We start from the raw sequence: 19684 nt of genomic DNA, 5'->3' as shown, positions 1-19684 counted from the left end.
GTTGCCATACGGGGCACTGCTTGACAGACGGAAATGATGCAGTCTCAACAGAGCGAGAGCGGGAGTTTGTAGGACGGGAGACAATATGGTGAAGTGGGGTTTAAAGACCAGTGAATCCTGTGAGTGTGGCGAAAGGGTACAGAACATTGAACATGTTCTGCGCAACTGCCCACTCTCACCTGATTTAGCTGACACTGACCTGCTCAACGTCAACCAAACAACACTAGAGCGGCTGGCTGTTTGGTGTTCAGCTATGATGATGAAAGGAATATAATAGAAAACTGAACCCACCTACCCACAATACTGTTCAGTCAGTAGCTTTCTCTGTATGGACTTGAACGTGCAGAAGCGTGATGAACTATAAGTGTCTGGATGAATTAAAATCAAGAGTGTTGCCCACACAGTGGCAGATTACTCCAACTCATAAAATTTGAAGTTTTTTTGCAATGTTAGTCAAGCTGTGAGCTATTTATTTCTGATAACTGGCCTTATCAAGATCATCCCAAAACTTCCCATGTCTATTTGCATTATGGGCAATTTATACTGGCCAAAAGTTTACAAACCAGCACATTTTTGGAATGAGAAGGAAACTGACCTTCAGAATGAAAACATGCAAACTTCACGTGGACAGGACCCAAGCTGAGGATTGAACCCATTTCCCTACAGCTGTGATACAGCTGTCAAAGTACTTGTATGAAGACGTTTGCTCTCAATGCTTTTGTTGAAAGGTTGCTCTGGTAGTGTTCTGGTCACCATTAGAGATACCAATTTCTTTTTCCCTGGCTGTAGTGGTGGGATTTGAACTTGTGTTTCTGGATTAACAGCCAAGCTTCTAGTTGCTAGTTAACTAATTTAACTACAATTCCACCAAACAACAACAAAGGATGGGAAAGTGGTGACAATATAAATAAAATCAGGAAACTTAAAATATAATTGTGCGTGACGGAATTGTATTCTGAGATACGGTACACTCAGTGAGATTCACTATTGATGTTAAGTCAGTAAAATAGAATAGTGTATGTAATTTTTTTTAACAATAGCTAATTGTGTCATCTTTTGACGCAGACCCTTGGATCGATTCGGTCCCTCTTAAATTCTATCAGATATGGAGTGACTGATGGGACTTTTGTTGGTCCTGCAGACCTCCCTGCAGATGTGGTAGGAGGTACTTGATGAGGTGGATTGTGGGAAATTTAGGAAATGATGGGTTTCTTTGTGCTTTCAGTAAATGGATGTAAGGTTCTCTGTTTCTTTAAGTGCTCCTCCATTTTGACTCTTAGAGGGCTAGAAGTTCCCAAGACTCAGTGAGAATATTGCTCTTCTTCAAGGAGGTTTTGAGAACATCCTTGAACCTTTTCCTTTGTTCACCTAGAAATTTCATGTCATGATTGAGCTATGGATTTATTTTCTACTTGTTGTGTTGAGAAGATGGTTAATTAGGACCTCAATGTAGGACATAAAAAAGAATGTTGATATTGGTGCTTTGGAGAATTTTGTGGAGAAACAGTGTAATTGTCTGGTGCTTTAATGCACCTGCTGCAAAAGACCCACAAGCTTCATGCTGGGTTCGAGGTCTTTATTGTCAAGTACGCATTTCCTCAGATGACTACAATATAACCCATATCAGTTTCTGACCAACTGAAGAATAGTTGATATACTTTTTCATCGGCTTTTAATTTTTGAGTGGTGGTAAATGGTTCACGTCTTCCAGTGTCTCATTATGGACCTTTATTGTTGAAGATTGTTATTGTACAGGTGGTAAAAGATTTATTTTTGGATACGTTAAGTTCCCATTCTTTCATACACTTCAGTGAAAGAGTTGGTAGCAACTTGGAGTTTGGCCTCTGAAGGTGCAAGTGTTATCTGAATGCTGCTTTTCAGTGATTGTAGTTGGGTGACCTTGCTTCTGGAGTGGAAGCAATGTAGTAAGGGTGTTCTCATTTGTTCTATAGATTAACTTCCTTCTGGCTGAAAGCTTAGAGGATGAGATGCATTACTGTGATGAGAAAGAGTGAAGAAAGGGGTTAGGGAATGACATAATCTTGTTTGACACTCATCTGGACTGAGTTTGGATCTCTTGTGGATGCATTGGTTAAAATCATGTCCTGTATATAAACATTGGAGCAAAAGATGGAGATGAATCTCTAAGGGCAGCCACATATGAGTAGGGTAGGATGCTTTTCAGATATGTTGGATTGACAGTCAAAGGTTTTGGTGAAAGCAAAAAAGGGCTAGTTGCTGCTGCCTCCTGGAGTTGATGGGCAATGATGACCATGTCGATACTGCCTTAAGAAAGGAGAAATCTACTTTATAATTCAAGAAGAAACTCTTCAGCTAGGAGCAAGGAAGTAGGGCTGGGGCCTAATGATTAGGGTTGATCTTAATAATACCTTTCCAAGTCATTGACAGCAGAAAGTCCTTTTTGTAGCTTCTACATTCAGATCTGCCTTCTTTCTTGAAAATGGTCACGCCTATGATGTGTCTAAGATCCCTACCATCTCTTCTCCAGAGGTGCAAATTGAGATTGTTGATTTGTGATCTCAGTTCCTATCTAGCATGTTTTATAACACCAGTGAGAATACCATTTCTCTCAGTAGCTAATCATCCTCCATCTGTGATGACCAGATATGGCAAGACTCCAATAATCTCCATGGTTTCCTGTACAGGTGTTTATTTTCAGCGAAAGGCCCATATCTGGCTTTCTGACTCACCTTGATGTTCTGTGCTTTCTTCTTTTGCAAGGATGGAAAGAGCTGACCTATGATTGAGAGTAATGGTATTTGTTCATTTGCTGATTGATTGACCTTTCTTATTCATCCATCCGTCCCTCCCTCCCAAACGACTTGCACCACCCAGCAGCCCGCCTGTTTTTAACCCTAGCCTAATCACAGGACAAGTTACAATGGCTAATTAATCTAATAACCGGTATGTCTTGTAAACTGTGCGAGAAAACTGGAGCAGACGGAGCGACACTATGTACTCATGGGAAGAAGGAACAAAGTTACTCATGTAGATGCTAGAATTGAACTAGGAACTCCAATGCCCTGAGCTGTAATGGTGTTGTGCTAACTGAGGGAGAGGAAGAAAAGTATAAGAATGAAATTTGGTGTCTATGATATTCTGGAGAGTCAGAGAGGAAAGAGGGGATTGTGCTGGCTGGCACCTCGGAAGCCAGATATTATTCTTCCCACTTTTCTGACCTAGTTGATTCATTGGACAGCTTCCTCTATTATTTATGTAGCATTGGCTCTCGTTGGTTTCATCTTCCATCTCCAACCAGACTTTTCTGTTATATCTCCTTGAAAACCTATCTCATCTTTGCTGCTTGCAAGGTGACCACAAACACCATGAAGGGGGATTTATGGGTGGCGTGTACTGAGAACCTAATCTAATTTTCTGTATTTTTGGTTGCTATTTTTCAGGTATGGGTCCTCGCCCTCCTGATCCATGTTATCTTCAGCAGAGGGCCATGGCGCAGGATGCTTCAAACATTTGTCGATGCCAAGGTGCTTCCCTTTTTGATGAATGTAAAGTTAAACTTCATAGGGAGACCCCGGTTGATAGGTCAGGACAAAACTGTAGCAGTTAAAGAAGAGAAACCACCTGGCCTCCCCAGAATTCAGTCTTTTAGCTTCCTGTATATAAGCCATGCTTTTGTGGTCCATCCATACAATAAAAGGGTTCTTGCCCCCCTCAAACCAGTGATGCCAAAGCCATCTTGGACAAGAGCATCCCCCTATTTCCGATGTCGTAGTTCACCTTTGCCGGGGGATAGCCGCCTGGGGAAGAACACACACAGGTGCAGTTTATTGTCCAAAGGAGTTTATTAAGACAACACTGCACCCACTCCAGCGTCTGAGGTGTCCATCTCCACGATGAAGGGAAGGTCCGGGTTAGGTAAAACCAAAATGGGAGCTATCGTGAACCATTGTTTTGAGCTCTGCAAAAGCACCCTCCGCCTCGGTAGTCCAAACAAAAGGGCCCAAGGATCTCTTAGTTAGTGCTGTCAGTGGAATTGCCACTGAGGTGAAGTTCCTAATGAGCTTTCTGTAATAGTTGGCAAATCCCAGGAATCATTGGATTTGCTTCATTTGGATGGTTAAGGCCAATCTCTGACTACCTTTGTCTCAGTAGGGTCCATCTTGAGGATGCCAACAGAGATAATAAAAACCCATAAATGAAATCATGGTTATGTGAAATTCAGATTTCTCCAGTTTGACGTGAAATCCATGATCTAGAAGCCTCATTAAGATATCTCTGACGTGAGCGACATGCTCTTACATGGACTTCGAGATGATTAAGTTATCATTCAAGTAGAGAAGGCATACTTTTGGAGAGCATCCTGGAACATGTTGTTTATAAAGGCCTGGTATATTGCTGGTGTGATCAAGGCTGAAGGGCATGACCAGGTGCTCAAAGTGCCTTGTCAGTGTGTTGAATACTGTCTTCCACTCGTCAGCATCCTTTATTGGAACCAGATTGTATGCTTTCCACAAGTTTTGCTTCATGAATACGCTTGCCCTTTGGAGAATCTTGAAGGCAGTGTTCATGAGTGGAAGGGGGTAACGATTCTTGGCCGTAATGTAATTCAGCCCTCTATAATCAATGCATGGCCGCAGGCTCCTGTCTTTTTACTGCACAAAGAAGAAGCCTGCGCCAGCTGGTGAAGTGGAAGGCCAAATGAATCCCATGATAACAGCCTTCTTTATGTACTCCTTCATAGCGCTTCCCTGCAGGTCGGAGAGCGCATATAATCAACCCCGCAGAGGACCAGTACCATGTAGTAGATCTATTACGCAGTCATAGGGTCGGTGTGGCGGAAGAGTCGCGGCCTTTCCCTTGCTGAAGACCTCTTCCAAATCCTTGTAGACGGAAGGGATTTTGACCAGCTTGGGTTTACAACTACCCTCTGAACGACTCCTGATGTTCTTGTGGTGATTTGGCAGACCTCAGAGCCTCCTCCATAGGTTCACTGGAGTCTTTAGTTGAAACAAAGACTGCATCAGAGTACAAGTCCTCAGCTGTATCCTCAGACAACGGCAATGAGGTGCTACAAATGGTCTTTGTGCTCCTGGGACTAGGCTTCAAGGGTCTACATATAGGACCTGGCAACTGGATCCCTTAGGCTTGGTTGCCAGAGCTCCGGAATACTTGGGCACCTGTCTCTCTTGTTCCAGTGAACCCCCGACTAGACAGCATCAGAACCCACATGGTCTCATTGGCCGGAGCTGGTTTATCTGCCCTAGGAAGCAGGACTAGGTCTTCCAAGGGCTCCAAGTTTCAAAAGTCTGGCTCCTTGTTGGCCGTTTGTCTCAGGAAAGTCACTAAGCTGAAAAAATTCCCTCTTGCAACAACTGGACCATGGAATGATCCTCCCTTCCTTCTAGTTTCTGGAAGGGTTATGCTGAGACAGCCAAGGGCAAAAGTGCCTGAGCATCAGAAATATATGGGGAGAATCGATGATACAGAAACAACTATCTTTTGCATGTTCCTCTGTCCTCATCTGCAATGTTGATGTTGGCTACAAGATCTGCCCGGAGCCCAATAACACAACTGTCCGGAGCAGTTGCAGAAGTGAGCTGGTTCAACTCCTGCAGAGGTATGTTGAGTCGATGGACAGCCCGCAAGTCCAGGAAATTGCCAGCTGCCCCAAAGTCCATGAAGGCATTCACCTCTTGCTGGTCCTTTCCCTAGGAGATCTCAGCCTTCAGAGTGACACCAGAATCAGATGAGTTGGGAGTATTGGTTGCTCCGTACAATGGCCAGTCTTAGCTGTTCTCCCGATGGCTGCAGCATTGGACATTCGGCCCGCAGGTGACCTGCTTCCCTGCAGAAATAGCAGCAGCCTCGACTCTGACGCTGGGACCCCTCATCGGCAGAGAGTTTGTGCAGCCAATTTGCATGGGCTCGACAGGGTCTTGAGTAGGAGACTGGTTGATCATTGTCCGAGGTCAAGAAGTGGAACTGCGATGCATTGAGGCCGGGCTCGGGCTAGCCCTCATCAACCTCTTGATAGTCACACTTTCTGTCCACTAGGTGGTTATTGATGTAGATAGACTGATTGATCAGAGCCTCTTAAGTCTTCTACTGGTTCTCCCAAGGCAAGGGCATCCTTTAGTTCACCTCAGAGACCATGGTGGTACAGAATGGCCAAGGCCACCTCATTCCAGCTACTCTCTTTGGCCAAAGTCTGAAACTCAGTAGTTTAGTCAGCTGCTGACCAACTGACCTGATGCACTATCATCAGACAATCTGAGGCTTTGTTTGCTCCAATGGACGGAATACTGGAACACCATGCTTGTGGTGTCCAGGAATTCCTCTGCATCCAAGCACTCTCTGACCTCTACCCTCAGTGTGTGGTTGCCCAGGCTAGGGTCCTCCTGGTCAGGAGAGGCCATCTTTCCATGCTCCGTAAGGAACTGGGACGGCTGGAATTCAAACAACAATGGACACTGAGTGAGGAAGCCGTGGCAAGAGCCTGGGTCACTGCCAAGACCCTCTGGGTGTCGGGAGACGGACTGACTCCGCAGAGTGGCTAACAGCCTCACCCGAGCGATTCTGCTTTCCTCCTAATGACAGTTGATGCATGTCAACCTGGAGGTCGTGTATGTCCCAGCTCTGTCTTGGAATTTTCTTGTTGTAGCTGCCCACAGCTGGCAAGAGGCTCTGATCCCCCGCTAGGTCCATGTTAGGCTCAGTCCTAGTGTGACAAGAGATCTAGGTGAGGATGGTTAGGACCCAAGAGCTGGAGTATCCGAGACTAGAACCGAGACACAATACGGGACTGAAACAAAGACAGAGTTCTAAACTAGACATAGACGAGAATCCACCAGTTAGCAGGGTGGGCCTAAATCTGTAAAGGGGGCACACCAGCTATCCATATTCCAGAGAGTTAGAGTGTCTGATCCCTGGAGGTTAGAGCAGGGTCGTAACACCATGTAATGGGTGGGATTTACGTGTGCCCACGCTCCCACCATGCATTGGGTGTGCATAATACACACAGCATGCGCATCCTTCATTCATGTACCTGTTCCACATTGAGCCTGCTCGTACACAGTTGTCTCACACTCAATCCACATGGATCCATCTACATTACTGCCTCACACACCCAGTCTCACAAACCTGCTTTGAACATTCCTTCCCCGAATACAGATATATATCCCGACGCATACCACATCAATACAAACACACACTTGCACAAACACGAAGACAGCTTGCACAAACTCTCCACATTCAAGCAATCTATACATCTCACAGACTCCACACATACACCTCCCCCCACGTGAACCTCTCGACACTCACAAACTTGCTCCAAACAAAGTCATTTATAAATATCCAATAGCTGAAGTAGTTCTAATTTTATATTAGTTGTTTCAGTATCATTTTATCCACTCGTTATAGAATAATGGAATATGTGGTGAAGTTTTTGTATTGTGACACCAGAGCAGTGATTCCCAGCCTGGGTCCATGGACCCCTCAGTCAATGATAAGGGTCCATGGTATAAAAGAGGTTGGGAACTCCTGCGCTAGAGGTTCCATCCTTGAAAATATGCCATTATATCATACCAAATTTTATCGATTATATGTTTGCTGCTTCAAACTATTTGTTTTGAATTGGTTTATGTTGTTGTTAAATTGGAGTCCAGTATGTCTTTTATCATCAACAGAGGTTGCTTTGCTGTGTGTGTAATCAAGAATGTTTGTCAGTATTTATTTGGAGTTGTTATTTTTCAGGATTCGGTCGATCCACTGATGCAGATCTTGCTCAGCAGAGGCCCACAGCACAAGATATTTCAAACATTTGTCGATGCCTGGGTACTGAATTTTTAAGTGACTATAAAGGAGTAGTTTATGCAGTAGAATAGTTCAGTAAAGCTGCCCTTCAGCTCAGAACATTAAGCTTTAGGCTTTAGTTGATGAATGACTTTTGAGTGAATGTTTTTCATTCAAAGTTCCTTGGTTCAGCCCATGCAACAGTATGTCTTTTATAGTTGTACTGTATTAAACTAAATTAGTAGTGGAGAGTGCAAGGGGAGTTTTACTATTGATACTTAACTTGGGAAATGTTTATGTTGATGTCAGAGACGTTTTTACAATTTGGAACAAGAATCCTGCAGGTGGACCTCATGGTAAATTGATGGATTATTCTGATTTTTATCCATGTCTCAGTCTTTTTCCCATGTGAGCAAGTAAACATCAGCAGCAGGTGGCCACCATTGTGAACCAATGGCTGCAATTGCTAGAGCTCAGATCAGTTGATCAAGGGTGGTTCTGTGACATACTGCCTCTGGATAAGAGAGCTGCTGTTCCTCCCAGCTCTTCCGCCTCCCAGATGCAACAACTACACCCAGCTGAAGCTGAAATTTGGCCCTAATGGAAACATCAGAATGAATGTGATGAACTAATGAAGAATCGAAGGATGTAAATGTATTAGGATAGGAGTTGGCAGTGGGAATGATTCAACAAATGGGGTTATTGATGATCCTGTTATAGAATTATCTACAAGGAGAAATTGGAAGTTATTTCACATTGCTCGTACCTCTGTCATGTGTTGGGCCAGATAAATACGTAGCAGTATGAAACTTATTGTAACCTGGCTTTGAATGTGCTGACTTTGATTTAGCTGTAGTGGGTTCAGTGACATCTAAGGAACTTGCAGAGGCATTTCAGGGATTTAATATTTAACTAAGAGTCCTAACCTTTAGATTTAAATAGGCATCAGAAATAAACAGCTGTGGAAGCTGTTTCCCTGAGCTCTAGAATTCCAACTGCTGAAGGGAGGTTAGAACTGTTCGAAGCTACCTACCATTCCAGTGTTGCTTATGGGCAGGAAAGAACATGAAGGTTTGTGCCTGGCCTCTCAGTCAAATCTTTAATGTTCGTAGCATCCTGATGACTGTTGGTCCTCAAACAATCATTTGTTCCCCTCACTCTCCACACTGAGTTGCACCCCCATCTCCACCGGGGCCTAATCTTCTCCAGCTTCTGGAGAAGGTCCTCAGTGATGGTTGTCTGCATTGCCTACCATGGGTCTTTCTGTGTTCAGTCTTTCCTCATGGCAGCTAGGAAATAAAGTGCCAGTGATGCCTTTCTAATACATTCAGCAGTCTCTCTACCTCCCTTCCACAACCTCCAGGTGCAGGCACACAATCGTTGCTCCATTCTTGCCTTCTCATAGATATCTAGACTGTTCAGAAGCTGTATGTGGGTCATATTCATGATCCTGAAGTGGAAAATCTCTTGTGTTCAGATTTTATATATATGTATGTGTGTGTGTATATATATATATATGGGCTGCTTGAATAGTTTTGGAAAGAACTATGTGTAATAATTATATTAAATACAATTGTGAGTATTTTAAAATACTTCTTACAGCTGCAATGTGTGCTCCACAATCGACACAAGAATTTGGAAATTCAGGTAATTAAAAACTTGATTTTTACACTATGTTATTTAATTAAAAGCTTTAGAAATAGATTTACTTCCAAGAAGATTTCTGTAATATACAAAATATAATTTCCTTGCAGCTTGTAATTCAAATACATAATTTTGATTTTGGTTGATTTTTTTCAGCTACTCTAACGCAGGGCTCAGATTCCTTGTGTCCGAAGCATCTAGATCAAGAAGCTTTAAGTCAATGCCCAGGTTTTTCTTAGTCTTTTTATTAATATCTATTTAGTAAAATTTGTGCTGGCAGCTGAACAGTGGAAATGAGGATATTATGTAATGACATTCCAACTTCTGGAAACCTAATTGAAGCTTAAATTATGTACTTTCTGCAATAATTTATATTGTGGTATATATTTGCTGCCTTCCTCTTTCCCTCTTTCCTTCTATCATCCCTTCCAATAACAAATTCTGCAGTACACCATCTCTTAACAAGTTCCTGGCATATTCAGCTTCCTTTGGAAGCTGGGTTCAGTTATGCTGAGACTAGAAAAAAGAGCGCAAGATCGATGAAGATGGAGGTGCAGAGCCGCCAACCCCAGATTCGGGACGGCACCCACAGACTGACTGACTGATAGATCTGCATTTCAGTAATCTGCAGATGCTTAATGTTTCCCAATTTCCTCCTCCTAGTTAATGTCAAGCGACATTCTGAACTGCAATCTATGCAGATATTTAGGGTTAGCTTTACTAAACGACGGAATAAAATTAGCATCTTCCTCTTGTAATGTTCACAAGCTGGAGGACTATAGCCTTTCACACAATGCTGTATAGGTAAAATAAGGTATTCAAGAATGAGAAGTTTGGTTTCAATAATCACAGATGATTACCTTTTGGACGCTTACATTTTCATTTGGCAAGTACTGCAGATTGTGCAGTTTAATAATAATCAATATCGCCCTTTATGCATTATCCAAAGACGAAAATAACCCCACAATAATTTGTTAGGTGAGCTTCAAATGAGTTCGTTTGAATATTGCTGGATGAAAGTTTATGTGAGTGTGAAGGAATAATATTTGGAAATATTTATTTTGCTTTTGACAGATGAATTATTGACCTGATACTTATGCATATTTCTGAGTTAATAAGACTGCAAAGATAAAACAAGGCAGTATGCAATAATTAGAGATTGTTAAATTTCATAGGGAGCCAACAGCATTTCAGAGCTGAAAATTAAAAATACTGCAGATGCTGGAAATCTGAAATGAAAGCAAAAAAAAAAAATGCTAGGAATGGTCAACATTTGAGAGTTATTTCAAAGACTGATTGCAGATATCCATACTTCACACAATAATGAACTGTGTTTAAAAAGTTTCCTTTTAATTTAAATAACAAATTTAAAATTAAAACCATTGAGCCAGAAAAGCTTCACTGCTTTCTTGTGCAATCAAGATGACTGAGCTACATTGCTATCAGAAAGGTCCGTATATCCTACTGATTTCTGTTTTACTGAACACGTCTGGCAGCTGAGATGGTTACACAAAGCAAGTAGGGTGCATTTCAAATATGCTGACAAGTCCACTGACACCACAGTCTCTGTGATTTAAAATTCATCCCATGGGGAGGCTTCCAGTGTTTTACTGGAAGACTGAACTGTGACAAGGATCGGGAGGCAAAAGAGGACCCTACAGAAAGGTCAGGAGTGTTTCTTCTAGAAGGAAAGTTGGGATCTCTGTGGATCCTCCCATAGTCCTGTCCACTTACAAGCTCCATCTATGATGGCCGATGTAGCTTTGGAAAGGGATGCAGAACAGGAACACTGGACTAATATCTATCAGAATTGTAATAATGATCATTATAGGCTTAAATAACTTCAAGCACTGCCATCTTGCTCGTGATCTCGTCAAGGCACTAGATCAGTAAGAGTCAACAGCTTGTTCTGTTAGGTAAAAATCAGGGTCAAATAGTTAACCAAAGATCTCTGCTAGATTTTAAGAGCTATCTTGTTTGCCCGGAAATAATGTTGTCCTAAACGGACAGTGAGCTTCCTTTGTTTGTTGCCCTAATTTGAAAAGTTGTTTCTTTATTTTTTTCTCTCACCATATCCATGATATTATATGACTTTTAGTGAGGTTGTGAACATGTTGAGTAAGTTGTGATATACGCAGTATTGTTGTTATGAGGTATAAGCTGGATGTCCTTGTGTTAGAATAGTCTCATTAATGTTATGCATTTGTCCATCAGCTTTCTGTTAGCAACCACCTCATATCCAGTTACATGAATGCCAGTGTATTCTGCCCTCATTCCTAAACTGTAAGCAGACTTACCCCCAGTCTGCTGAACTATGAGAAAATGTGTTATTGTTGCCAATTCAAAAGAGGTTAACGCGTGTAAGGAAAGAAGGACCCTTCACGAGCTGGGAATGTGGCTACGAAGGAAAGATCTGAGTTACCAGCTATAAGCCGGAGTTATATGCAAGGATTTCAATGAACTGGCTCCCGTCCTTCTCAATCCCACCTTTGTTTCCCACCCAAAATATCATTTGAATTAGCATGGTGATGAGGAGGCATACAGGAGTAAGATAAATCAGTTGGTTGAGTGATATCGCATCAACAATCTTGCATTCTACATGAGTAAGACCAAGGAACTGATTGTGTACTTCAGGAAGGGGGAGTTGAGGGAACACACACTGATCCTCATCGAGGGATCCGTAGTGGAAATGGTGAGCGGTTTCATGTTCCTGGATGTCATTCTCTAATAATCTATCCTGGGCCCAATGTGTTGATGCGAATACAAATAAGACACATCAGCAGCTATATTTCATTGGGAGTTTGATGGCATTTGGTATCTCAGCAAAGGCGCTATAAATGTCTACAGAGGTGCTAAGGAGAGCATTCTAACTGGTAGCAACAAGTCTAGCATGGAGAGGCCACTGCACAAAATCAGAAAAAACTGAAGAGGGTTGCAAATTCAGGCTCTAGCCTCCCCAGCATTGAGGGCATCTTCAAATCATGATGTCTCTAGACAATGCCTCCATCATTAAGGAACCCCCATCACTCAGGGCATGCCCTCTTCTCATTTCTACCATCAGAGAGGAGGTGCAGGAGACCGAAAACACAAACTCAATGTCTTAGGAATAGCTTCTTCCCTTCTGCCATCTGATTTTGGAATGGACAATAAATCCATGAACACGATCTCACTATTTTTGCTCTTTTTGCACTGTTTTTTTAATTTTTAATATAAATATTTATTTAAATTTTATGTATTGCACTGTATTGATGCTGCAAAACAACAAATTTCACATTTATCAGTGATATTAAAACCTGATTCTGATTCCCTTCAATAACAATCTTCTTTACTACCAAACATTGTTTAAATAAATTTTGCCTGACTTTGCCACATATACAGCTGCTACATAAACAGGGTGTGGCCTCTTTGTAAAATTTAAATTCATCGAAGTGACATCTTAATTCCGGTCCTGTCGAAGGGCTTCGGCCTGAAGCGTCAACTGTAATCTTTTCCATAGATGCTGCCCAGCCTGCTGAGTTCTTCTAGCATTTTGTTGTGTGTTGCTCAGATTCCAGCATCTGCAGATTTTCTCTTGTTTGTGTCTTAAGTTCTTGTTTTCTTTTATATATCTTGTGGAGGTCCATGCTATTATAAGACTTTTTCTTAGTGCCTTCTACAGATGCTCAGAAAGTGACATTATTCAGTGACCTTTGAGAGCTAGGAACTGTGATAACTTGACTCTTGAGTTATCAGCCTTCACCAGTCAGAACATGTGGTCTGACTATGTTTTGGGCATCAAGCCAGATATATTGAAGGGATCACAGAGAACCATACATGCTGTCATCTTGAGAGAATGTGTGTCAAGTTTCTTGTGTGCTGTTAACATGCCTTTGGGCCATCTCACTGTAGGAGAGCAGACCGCAGGAGCTGAGTAAAGTGATTAAAGCCCTGTTAGTGCATTTCACAGCTTTTTGAAATGGCAGAAGATAGTGAAGCCTTAATTTTGATTGTAGCTTTGATCATGAATACTGTTGCTGATGACTCGGGGAGCATTGTGGCTGCTTCTGATGAGATCACATGCTTCATGGGGGAGTGCACAAATACTCTTTCATGCCAGCAATTCATGAAAAAGTGTTCCCTGCATTTGATATGTCGAAACCAACTCTTTTCCATGCTCACTTGACAGTGCACAATCTTTGCTTAAACACTGGACTGATAAACCCTGCATTGTTACCGTCTTTGATGACATTTGGACTCGTGTCACAGATCGTCAGCCATTCCCTGATCTTGCCCTGTAGGGTTGGCACTTTAAAGAACTCCTCTCCCTCATTTCTGTGAACCGATTTCTGAACTAAGTGGGTTCCCTCCAAGTCTATGCTGCAGGGACTGAGCTGTAACATGTTAGGAATTTGGGTGGAAACAAATTTAGCCAGGACTGTGTTGCAACACTGCCTTTGGGGAAAAGAAGGAAAAGTCCATGAAATAGTTAACCACATGGCACCTCTTCCCTCAACATCGCTGGCACTTCTCACATTTTATCTCTAAAACATCCTCCTCTGTGTGGCTGGGTTACTTTAGAACTGCATTTTTCCCTAAAGGGTTGCGCTGGTCCCAAGTGTCATGAAGCAATTCATCCTACAGAAGGGTGAGGATGAGTTAGTAGAGGTTTTTTTGTAATATGAAGCAGTGTTATATAAATATCCTGCTGAAAAACATGGAAAAAACATTGGCAAAATGAATGTAAAGAAAATGGCTTTGTGCAAGCTGTGAAGGCAGTTAGCAGAAGAGTGACTAATTCCAGTTATTGACAGTTAAAGCAGAATTTTTTGTCTGTTATTAGATGGGAAGAACAGTGCTATTCCCAATTGTGACTGGAACAAGTTGAAGCTGTCCTGTGGCAAAGCATCATCCTGAGGAAAAGAGAAAACATGAAGACCTGAAACTGGTGCCATGTGTGCACTGTTCAGATATTCCATACGTTAAAAGATCATTCCTGATTTGTGAATCAAAATACTGCAGATACTGAATATCTGAAATAAAATAGGAAACATTGGAAATATTTGCCAGTGAAGTGGCATCTGTGGAGAGGGAAACAGTTAACATTTCACATTAATCTTTCTTCACAGTTACTGAATGGTTGCACTCTTTCTGTTTTGTCAGGATTAGCAGAATGCTTTTCTGCCTGCCTCATTCTACTTGGACGTTATTTTCGGAGTTGCATTAGAGTTGTTGGAGTTGTCTACCAGTAAACATGCACAGAACAAATTTGCTGCATGTTTGTAACTTGTTTGTTGTTTGGGCCTTGGAATACAGCAGAGCTAAAAAAAAATAAGTGCTTCTTGGATGGGAGGGAAGTCAATCCTAGAGAAATATATTTTGAATATTGAGTAGTTTTCTGGAGGGACACATCTCTTTTTTTGAGACTTTTATAAAACACCTGTTGATGCATATTTTAGCATATCCTTGTAGAAAACTTATTGACTCAATAATAAGAAAAATGTGACATTGTTATAAAGTATAATACTCCAAATAGCTTTAGAATGTATTATCTTTATACCTACACATGCATTTTCCACATCAATAAAATAATCACAAAGCATCTTCAATATAGCAAATATTTCAAGGTGCTTTGCTGGAGTGTTGGAGGCAAGCTTGTTGAAATGATTTCAAGGGGGGGGGGTCTTAAAGAGGCAGAGGGAGAGGAACACTCCTGGTGAGTTCCACAGCTCAGGCTTTTAGTAGCTGAAGGCATGGTCACAGATGGAGTGATTCAACTCAGAGATGATCAAAAAACCAGAACACATGGTCTCTGGGGTTGTAGGGTAGAGGAGATTATAGAGTAGAGAGAATGGAGGCCACAAAGAGCCTTGATAGCAAGAACTTTAAAAGAGGTTTCTTGCTGCAGAATTGCATGCAGTGGTAATGTGTGATTGGGTTGTGGGAAGCAGAATGATTTTATGGCCTCAAGGATTTCATTCAAATAAGGGTCTGGATGTAACAACTGCCAGTGAGCTGAATAAGGTAGGTTGGTCACAAAGCAGGAAGTGTCCTCCTCCTTACAGAGAGAATATGTAATCCAAAGATCATCTTGGGGTCAAATGGAATACCAAGGTTCATAGCAAACTGGTTCAATCTAGGGCTGTAGTTATTGAGAAGGATCTAGGTCGTGGTTAGAAAATATGTGGCATGGATTTTGGTTTTCTCAAAAGCAGGAAGGTGAGAAAGCTAGTGGACATCAAAGTACAAAATGATGGTGGCTGAGCTACAGCATGTAGATGTGAAATAGCAAGAGTTTATAACGAGTTCAGGGGCATGTCAGCAGTAATGGTACAGGAGAGTTAAATGAAGTTGGGGGATCCAAACTGGATCCACCCCATGCGTTCTGTGGCCACCATCAACAGCTCCCAACCATCTCAAGGCTGTTAGACAAGAGCTCAGGAAAGTCAAACTGCTTATGTTACGAGAAGACCTTTGCACTGTTTACCAACCTCTGAGATCATCAGAAGCATACAGAAATAGTTCAAGTAAATAAAGGCAATTAAAAAGAGGCTACATCCAATAGATCAGCTGTGGCTCGAGTAAAGTCGAGGGGCGAAGTATGTGGTCCATCAGGCAATGGTGAGTGCAGAGACAGAATGACCTCCAGTATGTTCTATATACTGCACAGGTGTAGAAACTAGACACATTGATGTGCATGTTGCAGTTCTCGGAGACCCATCAGCACAGGCAGACAAAGTGCCAATCTATGAATCATATAGCAATATATTCTCACAGTTATAGCATATCCATGGGTTTGACTATCCATAGTTTAATTATTATCACTAACATTGTGGGCTACAGGAGAATTGTGTTTTGATGGGCTCCATTTGTTATTTTCACATACTGAACAAAGATTGCTTGCCTTACAGTATGTACTTGAAATAATTCCTGGAATGAAAGGGTAAGGTTAGAGGTTCAAGAAATGTAAATGATATCATACAAAAACACATAGTCTGCAGTTTTATAAATAGGGCATGTGATTTGTCATTGACAAAGCATAGCTAATGCAGTCTTTTACAGTAGTTATGTAAGTGTATGATTGGACACTGCTGAAAATCACAAGTGTAACGTTAGTATATTGTCAGATTTATTCTTTATAATAACATTACATTAAAATATAATAAATTACTGTACATTGAGTAACAAAATATAACATTGTTTTGTTTAAGGGAGAGGTCCAGTGAAAGTATTTTGTCCTCCTCAGAATGGAAATGAAGAAGCTAATCATTCAAATACAGCCAATTGCAGTGCTCCAAAATGAACCGGTGAGTCTGTATTTCCAAGAAAATTTTAAACCAGTTGAAGTGTGTGTATCTTTTCATTAAAATGCATTGCTGCTGCTTCTTCTGCTTTTGCAAATAGAATCTAATTGAACTGGAATTTTAAAAATGTAAGTAGATTTTTAAACTTAGTTTAAGAGTATATTTTACAATTGCAGTATGTACAGTGCCTATAAAGAGTATTCACTCCCTTGGAAGTTTTCATGTTTTATTGTTTTACAACAATGAATCACAGTGGATTTAATTTGGCTTTTTTTGACTCTGATCAACAGAAAAGACTCTTTCATATCAAAGTGAAAGCAAATTTCTATGAATTGGTCTAAATTTATTGCAATTATTAAACACAAAATAATTGATTGCCTAATTACTCACCCTCCCCCGTCAAGTCAGTATTTAATAGATGCACTTTTGGCAGCAATTACAGCCTTGAGTCTGTGTGAATAGGTCTCTATCAGTTTTGCACATCTGGACACTGCAGTTTTTCCCCATTCTTCTTTACAAAACTGCTCAAGCTCTGTCAGATTGCACGGAGATTGTGAATGAACAGCCATTTTGAAGTCTAGCCACAAATCCTCGATTGGATTCAGTTCTGGACTCTGGGCCACTCCAGGACATTAACTTTATTGTTTTTAAGCCATTCCTGTGTAGCTCTGGCTTTATGCTTGGGGTCATTGTCTTGCTTGAACACAGATCTTCTCCCAAGTTGCAGTTCTCTTTATACTTTATACTTTATTGTCGCCAAACAATTGATACTAGAACATACAATCATCACAGTGATATTTGATTCTGCTCTTCCCGCTCCCTGGGTTACAAATCGATAGTAAATATTAAAAATTTAAATTATAAATCATAAATAGAAAATAGAAAAATGGAAAGTAAGGTAGTACAAAAAAACCGAGAGGCAGGTCCGGATATTTGGAGGGTACGGCCCAGATCCAGGTCAGGATCCGTTCAGCAGTCTTATCACAGTTGGAAAGAAGCTGTTCCCAAATCTGGCCGTACGACTCTTCAAGCTCCTGAACCTTCTCCCGGAGGGAAGAGGGACGAAAAGTGTGTTGGCTGGGTGGGTCGTGTCCTTGATTATCCTGGCAGCACTGCTCCGACAGCGTGCGGTGTAAAGTAAGTCTGAGGATAGAAGATTGGTTTGTGTGATGTGCTGCGCCGTGTTCACGATCTTCTGCAGCTTCTTCCGGTCTTGGACAGGACAACTTCCATACCAGGTCGTGAGGCACCCTAGAAGAATGCTTTCTACTGTGCATCTATAAAAATTAGTGAGGGTTTTAGGGGACAGGCCAAATTTCTTTAGTTTTCTCAGGAAGTGAAGGCGCTGGTGGGCCTTCTTGGCAGTGAACTCTGCTTGGTTGGACCAAGTCAGGTCATTTGTGATATTGACCCCAAGGAACTTAAAGCTTTTGACCTGTTCCACTCGCGCACCACCGATGTAAATTGGGTCGTGCGGTCCGCTACTCCTTCTGAAGTCAACAACCAATTCCTTCGTCTTGCTGATGTTGAGGAATAGGTTATTGTCTTCGCACCATGCCACCAGGTTCTTAATTTCCTCTCTGTATTCAAACATCATTACCCGAGCTATGGCGTACAATTGTTGTGTCATCAGCAAACTTATATATCGAGTTTGATGGAAACTTGGCTACACAATCATGGGTGTACAGTGAGTACAGCAGGGAGCGGAGTACACAGCCTTGTGGGGCACCGGTGCTCAGAGTGATTGTAGAGGAGAGCTTGTCCCCAATTTTTACAGCCTGGGTCCTGTCTGTGAGGAAGTTGAAGATCCAGCTGCAGATCTGAGTGCTAAGGCCCAGGTTCCGGAGCTTAGGAATCAATTTATTTGGAATGATGGTATTAAAGGCAGAGCTGTAGTCAATGAAAAGGAGTGTTATGTATTCTCCAGGTGTTCTAAGGAGGAATGTAGGGCCAGAGAGATGGCATCTGCTGTTGACCTGCAGACTGCATCAGGTTTTCCTCCAGGATTTCCCTGTATTTTGCTGCATTCACTTTACCCTCTATCTTCACAAGCCTTCCAGGGCCTGCTGCAGTGAAGCATCCAAACACCATGATGCAGCCACCAATATGCTTCACAGTAGGTTTGATGGGTTTTTGATGGTGTTCAGTCTAATGGCCAAAAAGTTCAATTTTGGTTTCACCGGACCATGTAACCTTCCTTCAGCTGATTTCAGAGTCTCCCATGTGCCTTTTGGCAAATACCGGCAGAGATTTCATGTGAATTTTTTTTCCAACTGTGGCTTTCACTTATCCACTCTCCCATAAAGCTGTGACTTGTGAAACACCCAGACAACAGTTGTTGTCTGCGTAGTCTCTTCCATCTCAGCCACTGAAACATTAACTCCTCCAAAGTTGTCATAGGTCGCTTGATGGCCTCCCTCACTAGTCCTCAGTTTTTGAGGAGGGTCTGCTCTAGGCAGATTTATAGCTGTGCCAAATTTTTTTCCGTTTCTTGATGATTGACATAAGTGTATTCCAAGGGATATTCAGTGACTTGGAAATTTTCTTGTATCCATCTCCTGACTTGTGCTTTGAATAACCTTTTCGGGGAATTCCTTTGAGTACTGTTTTGTCTTCATGATGTAATTTTTGCCAGGATACTGACTCACCAGCAGTTGGACCTTCCAGATACAGGTGTATTTTTACTAGTCAATTGAAACACGTTGACTGCACACAGGTCTCCAAAACCAGATCTCCATTTAACTAATATGTGACTTCTAAAACCAATTTGCCGCACTAGTGATGATTTGGTGTATCATATTAAAGGTCGGGGAGGGGTGAACACTTAATGCAATCAAATATTTTGTGTTTTACATTTGTAATTAGTTTAGGTAATTTTGTAGAGATCTGCCTTCACTTTGAAACAAGAGACTTTTTCCGTTGATCAGTGTCAAAAAAGCCAAGTTAAATCCACTGTGATTCATTGTTGTAAAACAATATAACATGAA

General features: G+C 41.7%; 1 protein-coding gene across 1 annotated transcript in view; it reads left to right on the top strand.

Annotated features, from left to right (window-relative positions):
- The window catches only part of LOC140202959 (glutamine-rich protein 2-like), a 58054-nt gene extending 43216 nt beyond the window's left edge, over positions 1–14838 (top strand). The window contains exons 13-17 of the mRNA XM_072268602.1: positions 3423–3506; positions 7735–7815; positions 9376–9420; positions 9574–9645; positions 14237–14838. Coding sequence (XP_072124703.1) covers positions 3423–3506; positions 7735–7815; positions 9376–9420; positions 9574–9645; positions 14237–14310 — 356 coding nt within the window. The 3' untranslated portion in view covers positions 14311–14838. The remainder of the gene's footprint in view (positions 1–3422; positions 3507–7734; positions 7816–9375; positions 9421–9573; positions 9646–14236) is intronic.
- The last annotated feature ends 4846 nt before the right edge of the window (positions 14839–19684 follow it).

The sequence above is a fragment of the Mobula birostris genome, chromosome 9 (genome assembly GCF_030028105.1).
Source record: "Mobula birostris isolate sMobBir1 chromosome 9, sMobBir1.hap1, whole genome shotgun sequence".
Lineage (NCBI taxonomy): Eukaryota > Metazoa > Chordata > Chondrichthyes > Myliobatiformes > Myliobatidae > Mobula > Mobula birostris.
The sequence above is the reverse complement of the archived record's forward strand: the minus strand, read 5'-3'. Positions and strand labels throughout refer to the sequence as shown.